The sequence below is a fragment of the Palaemon carinicauda genome, chromosome 1, assembly GCF_036898095.1.
Source record: "Palaemon carinicauda isolate YSFRI2023 chromosome 1, ASM3689809v2, whole genome shotgun sequence".
NCBI classification, from domain to species: domain Eukaryota; kingdom Metazoa; phylum Arthropoda; class Malacostraca; order Decapoda; family Palaemonidae; genus Palaemon; species Palaemon carinicauda.
The window spans coordinates 108,775,824-108,783,680 of NC_090725.1; the positions used below are offsets into that span (position 1 = coordinate 108,775,824).

Below are 7,857 nucleotides of genomic sequence, written 5' to 3' on the forward strand. Positions count from 1 at the left end.
CAGATTATACAGTAAAAATGATCAAAATGGTTATATAAGTAAAATGGTTATACAGTCAAATTGATTATAAAATGGTTATACAGTCAAATTGATTATATAGGTAACACAAGATTATATAATTAAAATGATTATATAATTAAACCAAAGGTAAAAGACCCCAAAAATAACAGCAATTAACTCTGAAAACCAATACATATGGTTAAATGTTAGTAAATATGAGCAACCAAACTACCGAAAAAGGTTATATAGATATACATCATATATATATAGGAAAAATCATGGCAAACAATTCTAAAACAAGGCATATTTTGACAGCTTTAGGCAAGCAAAAAACTAAGAACATAATATCCAAGGTTACATGACTGCAACTAAGATCCGAGGATTCCCTTGAGCAAAAACAAATCATATAAAGAAAAATACTCAACTTAGGATTTTAATCCTCAAGCTCGCCTAAGCAATCAGTTGACTAATTCAAATCACAGGGGAGGCGTTACATGGTTCAGTCTCACTCTCCGCCCTGGATTCTGTAAGTAGAGACATGGTATAATAACAGTTGACAAAAGATCATATTACATACAAGAAAAAACAAACCATTCCCTATGGAAAAGAAATACATATAAGTCCACAGAGATGTCATAATCACAACAGAGATACATATAATCATCAGAAAAATCAAAATCAAACGTACAGGTTGGCCAACACATACATATAAAAAAAAAAAAAAAAATCACCCAAAAAGATTACCGAATATAATCTTAGTACATGGTTCGATCAACCTAGCAAAGCGCTTACAAACTCAATAAAGGTACTAGTACAAACGCAGAACACACTGTAAGGTGTACAGACACAGAACACATCTGTGTACGCACTCAACTTACAGGTGATACCAGCTGAGTTGGTGCGTTTTCAAACCGTGCTTGTGACGGTACGTCCACCCGAACAGCAAGAAACACACACATACTAAGGAAAAACCTACACTCAAAGTCTTGTGGATTGAGGGGCGGTCGCCCTTCTCTTCTGCTGTCGTCATCAGAGCTATGAACTCTACATGCCCAATCATTCAAATTCCAATCTGGGCAAACTGCTGACACCTTGCTCCCATCACAACAGAAAACAAGCTCTCTAGCAGAAATTTTCACAACAGACACACAACCTACACAAATCGCTTATACAACAGCGACATTCTCATCTTGCATTGTCTCATCTCTTTTGCTCGAACTCAAACTAATCCGAACAAACAACAATCATTCTAGGACGCTTATTCATTCAAGCTAATCCACAGCACACTAACAAAGGCTCTTGTGTTACCAACACACTAACATTCTCTACATCGCACTTCACAACCCCAAGCCACGTAGGCCTGGGTCTTCTAATCCTCTTAGTGCCTTGTAGAGCCCAATCAAACGTTTGGCGAATCAATCTTTCTAGGGGAGTGCAACCACTCGCCACAGAGAACTAATCTGAAACCAAAATTTCCTAACGTAACTACGAATAGGGAAAATCTTTCCAATCGGATCTACGTTAATTCCCTACAACAAAAAAACAAAAAGCGAAAAACTTAAATTTACGTTAAAACTAAATGCCACAAAATTTCTCAAGTCCAAACTGTTCTCAAGTTACGTTAAACCTTACTCAAAACAAAAACTCTTCATAACCTATAACTGAGGCCAACAAAAGAAAACTATTTTCAAAGAAAAAAGAAAAAACCTCAAAGAAAAAACTTTCTTACTTCCCTACCTCTAAGGGATAATCATTAGCCAAAAGGAAAACAGTTCTCTCTCATCTGTTCTCACACAGTCATTTCCACTCATCTTTTTCTTTCCATCCTACGACCATTTGTACGCCGCTCCTGCGTGTGCGCAATCTCTCTCTCTCTCTCTCTCTCTCTCTCTCTCTCTCTCTCTCTCTCTCTCTCTCTCTCTCTCTCTCTCTCTCTCTCTCTCTCTCTCAACAGAAAACGAGGGTAGGCGATGCTCTGCCGCCCACCAACGGCTCCATCACTTCTCTCTCCCTCTCTCTCTCTCAATAGAAAACGCGCTCGGACGATGTCCTGCCACTACGTTCTCTCTCTCTCTCTCTCTCTCTCTCTCTCTCTCTCTCTCTACCGAGCTCAGTGAGTGCGCTGACATTCAGCTGATCCATCATTGGCATCTAGCGCAGGGCATATTGCTGACACATTCCGATCAACTGAACTCGTTAACTCATTTTCTGGCACGATCTTGACGACCGAAGCACAAACCTCGTATACATTACCTCTAGCTATACTCTTCACAGTTATTTTATCATGGTTAATATGAATTACCCTGAACGGACCAATAAAAGCTGATTCGAACTTATGCTCTCTACCCTGAAGCCGTTTTATATACACACGATCCCCTATCTGAATTTCGTGTGATTTTGTTTTAAATCTCCTGTTGTAACTACGAATGTTCCTCTCTTGGGCTATCTTTAAAAACTTATTTATAACTTCAAAAGCCCTCTTATTTACGTTGGCAACATAGGTACGAAAATCTTCCACATTATACACAGGCAGTTTCTCTTTCTTCGTGAAAACTTCATACGGCAAATGTGGATCTTGACCAAAAACTAAGTAATACGGTGTATCTCCAAAACACTCATTATATCCTGTGCTTAAAGCAAATTGAGCTCAAAACCTCAAAATTACATCCTTATCCTATGCACAAAGCAGGCATTATGGTACAAACAAAAAAGAAAACAAAACAGTCTCTTTTGCCTTTGAGACAAGTCACCGAAACTTACATAACTCTGAAGGGTAATTAGCTAGCCTCTTATCAGGTCTCTAAACGTACACAAAGCCATCAAAATACTAGGCTTTATCTCGTGGATTCATCAAATCACTTACAATCAAACCCACGTTCTACGTCATACCTTGACTTCAAAAATAAGTAATCAACTTGAGAATTAGTTACATGAATCAGAGTGTATTGCTTGAGTGAGTTATTCTTCAAACCACAGGTTAGCCTATCAAGTCTTGCAACTCTAGACCTACTGTTATAACTATCGTGTCTCCAATATCTGATGTTACAGTCGTTCCGCTCATTTACATTACTCTTTGCCACGAACAAACAAAAATTTACGGCATCTTGTTCGCCATTTCTCAAATTTCTCACATTATTTTGTTCTCGCGAGTTAACTAAAACTGACACACATAAAAAACTCAAATCCTCATCTTTATATCATGTTGTCAAACATTACTCAAAAACAATCGGTTTGTGTCTGCTTGTCACAATTTTTCCAAACCACATAACCCTCTAAAAAGTTAGATTTGTAAACAAAGACTTAATTCTGACCTTTAAGCAAAAGAAATTACGTTACTTGTCAAAATCTTAGGTTTCCTCTCAACACACACAGCAAAAATTCACTCAAGGTGTGCTCTATAACAGTGGCGGTGACATCATAATGCTTACTCAGGGAATCCACACAACATTGCATTCGTTTCACTCATCTTCATTCGTGTCAGCTGACACTAATCGGGTACCCTTTAAACAAAAATGCATTCACCCTCCCTGTTAAACAATTTGACATTACTTGTTCAAAACAATTTGCTAACAATGCTCGGTGTCATCAATCAGACCGAACACTCGACAAACAAATCACTTATGACCCACTGTAACTAAAAGAAACCAAAGGCAAAATTTCTAAATCTCCTACGTGACATTACTAATTACTTAACAACTGTTAACAACTGAACTTGCTTCGGTGATTACGTTAACGACTCGTCTTCATCAATCAAGATAATCTCAGGCGAAAACTGGCAAACAATAACTTACTCTTTCTTTCAAAACATTTCACAATGAACTAAGTACGCTATTAACCGACAACACGGAACACGACGTAAGAACAAATATTGCGACACTAATTTTCCAAATTCTCCATAATTCTATCAAGTACATACTCAAAAGGGGTATTACAAAAACTTCATAACTTACGTCTTAACTCTGAACTTACAAACGTTCTACTTTTCCTCTCAGGAATCAAACAACTTGTTATTGTTAACACAAAGTTATATCAAAATGGGACTTGCCTTCTTTTCCAAAAATCCAAAAACCACATTTAACATCTTTGACCACAAAGGTCACAAAAAGCAAACTCAAAATACTATAAGTCGAAGAAACTATGCAACGAAAACTTATAGTTCATGCAGCACAAAATACAATTTCTCTTTTGACCACACAGCAACAAATCAACTTAATTTTCTTCTTTTACCAACAGAGATTCTAATCTTTACTCGAAGCTTTAGCAATGAAAACATTTTACTCGACTAGTTACTTTCTTCAATTAAACTAGTGTCTTTCATCCAAATTTAACATTATGCAAAGAAAACGGGATAATAGCTTCGTTACTCTACAAAATCTCAAAACACATTAGTTAACCACAAAACTACAGATTTTGTGATGTTACTTATCTTCTGTGTAGGGTTGATTGCTGTGGGTTGCCTTGGGTCTCTCGTCCTATAGTTGCTGTCTGGGACCTCTCTCACTTTTCGGGATTGCCCTTGACCTTGGCGGGCGTGTCCTTCTTGCCAATACATCCGCTGCTTCTTGGATGACGAGCTCCTCTGTGGCACGGGTGATCAGGGACACTCCAACTGCTTTCGACAGGGTCCTAGATCGCTATTTCGGACGGCAATCTTTGATGCTGTTGCTCCCGCAACGAAAAACTGTCTTCTCTTCCAACAGGAACGTTGTTGTGTCATCCTCTCTAGGACGAATGTGTTTCCTTTCCATTTCCTCTACTATGCGCCGTCCATTCCGGCCCTCACAACTCGGCGTAAGGGCGCTAAGGTCTCCTTTCCACAGGTCCTCCGTGGGTGACCAATCCGGCAAACTCCTGGCTGATTCCTTCTGGACGGGGACTCCGTTACAGGTGGTTTTCAGGTCTGCCCTCCGTTGTAGGCGTCTTCTCAGATGTGTCCATGATATGGACTCCATAAACTCTATTTTTCTCCTCAATTTCCTAAGGGCCTTTCCTCGAATTCCCTCTTTCGCCTCGATGATTTTCTGACGATCAATCCAACACTGATCCGTCATCGCTGCTTCCACGAAACTCAGAAATATTTCATATTGGCCATATAGTCTATTTCCTCAAATAAAGGGCTGTTATGGTCCTCTTCCTGCCGTGTTTGTTTCTCTGTTCCCATCGATGTTTCAGTGTGTACAGGTTCTCCTTGTGTCCTCACGACATGATGCAGACCTCCGACGTCGTCGACTTTCATTTACATTCCTGTATATCCATTCTGTAATTTTTCTAATTGTTTTTCACTAAGTGCTCAATGATACCACCGACTAGCCACCATTCAATGTCACGCCACTGGCAATTCATTTAAACATTAGTATTCAAGAGGTGGGGTACACAAAGTTGAATTTGTATTGATCAATATATTTTCACAATAAAGCATACACAGGTCTGAGCACTTTTAGTAAAGTCTAAGAATTTCAATCTTGCAATGTTTTTTAAATAAAATGTGCTCTTCATTTCATGGTAGCGATTTACAAAAGACGTCTTGGGGGAAGAATGGTCAGGGGACGAAGACTTAACATTTACGTTAGTACAGTTTTCAAAGGCAATATAAAAGTCCAAGTTTAAGTATAAAAATGAGGGCTTTGTTTATGACGAGCAAAGGTCAATAATTGTGACAACTTATCAGATGGTTGCGTTAGGCCCGACTGATCCATGTCCTGCGGCCATCGTAAGGCTTCACCGGCATTGTAGGGTGTGACCTCGTGACGAAAGAAGAGACTGGCCAATCATAGCCACCTTCGTCACAGTAATCCAGATACAATCGGTAGGCCTACGCCCTCCTGCCGTTTTTCCCTCAAGTCCCGCCTTTAGACTCCCCCACAAAATCTGCAAAATGAGGGAGGCAGAAAACCATTTGTTGGCAATTTGGCGTGGAGACAACCTCTTCTCCAGTGGATGCTGATAAATCACACTCCCCCCCAAGCGAGCCGGTGACCAGGGGTCATTCACATGACCACAAACAGGGTGTACGTGACACCGACCTCGGGATCAGAGCCCCAGGTTAAATCGCTGACTATAGCATCTGACTGGGTGTTGAACCCTGGTCCAGGATAGTTGTATGACAGTCACACTACCACTTACCCACAAAGAAAGATAAATCAATGACAATTCTTCTGTACATATACCTGTCATATTCAGGTTTTTTGTGTTTGGAATTTGAATCGACGCATCTTCACCATCGTAGCTAATTGGTAGGTTTGTAACTTGGCATTTGATTAATAAATTTTGCACATTTAAACATGTTTTTCATATTTCAAATAAGCCATATATTTTAATAATTAAAAGTCTGAATTCTCATCTAGACCTCGGGGCTCTGATCCCGAGGTCGGTAAGAGAATCCAGACTTTAATGTATTACAATGTATTGGAAGGATGGTCAGAATTATTAAAAATCTTATGCAACATGCATAATGAACTAATTGTACAACTGTGCCAGAGATTATCTAGATCAGGGATAAGAAATTCAATGGACCGTAAGTTTTTGTCCAACAAATTAATATGAGAATTATCAGCTAAAGACCAGACAGGAGAACAATATTCGAAACAAGGTAGAATGAAAGGATTAAAACTCGTCAGAATAAATTGGGCATAGAGAGTCTTGATACTTTCTCAATAAGCCAATTTTTTGTGCAATTGAAGAAAAGACAGACCTAATAAGTTTCTCAAAAGTAAATATTCTGTCGAGACTTGCCTACAGTTTTGTCTTACAAAGTTGAACATTATCGATGCTGATATCCGCATGGTGAGGAGCCATGGTACTTGACCTACTTAAATCATATTTCTGAGTTTTATTAGGATTCAACTTCATACCCCATAATTTGTACCATGCATTAATTTTAGCTAGATCTCTTAAGCGATTTAGCCACCCCAGATCTACATTCAGGAGATGGTATTGATACAGAGGGATTAGCATCATCTGCATGTGGAATGAGCTTGTTTTCTAGGCCAAACCACATGTGTAGTATGAAAAGTAATGGGCCAAGAACGCTACCCTGAGGAACACCATATATCACATTCCTCTATACACTATGGTGCCCATCGAAAACTTTTCTATCACTTTAAAATTCAATAATGATGCTCAGAAATAACCCACCCACACTCTACTGTTTGAGTTTGAATACAAGGGTGTCGTGATTAATATGGTCAAAGGCAGCTCTAAAATAACGGCCAATCATACAAAGTTCCTGTCCACAATAAATTGATTTCTGTACAGCATAGGAGATTGTAAGAAGGGCATCACATGCTCCAAGGTCTTTAACAACACCAGTTGCAAACTAGGGCTACAGATAATTACCTTCAGCATACCTATTAAGACTTTTTGCCAAAAAACGTTCAAAAACTAGATATGGGATTAATGGAAATTGGGGTAATCAGTTAAACTCGAGCTACCGCAAACATGTTTACATAGTGGAGTAACTCTACCAATTTTTAACAACAAGTGCTAAAAACTCATCCTCTTGCTAACTTGTGCAAAATAACAACTCTGGAGCTAAGAAATCTGCATAGCCATAGCCACTGTACCATGGGCTACCACTGTCCTGGGTTAGTCCTCTTGCTAGAGGATACACTCGGGCATACAATTCCTCTACTTGTTTTGTTGAAGTTTTTATAGTTTATATAGGAAATATTTATTTTGTTACTTTTCTTCAAATATTTTACTTTTGTTTAGTTTCCTCACTGGGCTGTTTTCCTTGTTGGGGCCCCTGGGCTTATGCCATCCTCCTTTTTCAATTAGGGTTGTATCTTAGCAAGTAATAATAATAATAATAATAATGATAATAATAATGATGATAATAAAAAGGAAAAGTACCATTTG

General features: G+C 38.8%; 1 protein-coding gene across 1 annotated transcript in view; it reads right to left on the reverse strand.

The window, feature by feature from the left end:
* Window positions 1-2,110: 2,110 nt before the first annotated feature.
* LOC137653520 (fibrillin-1-like) overlaps window positions 2,111-7,857 on the reverse strand; it is a 234,878-nt gene continuing 229,131 nt past the window's right edge. Inside the window, 2 exon segments of the mRNA XM_068387022.1 lie at window positions 2,111-2,266; window positions 2,489-2,625. Coding sequence (XP_068243123.1) covers window positions 2,111-2,266; window positions 2,489-2,625 — 293 coding nt within the window.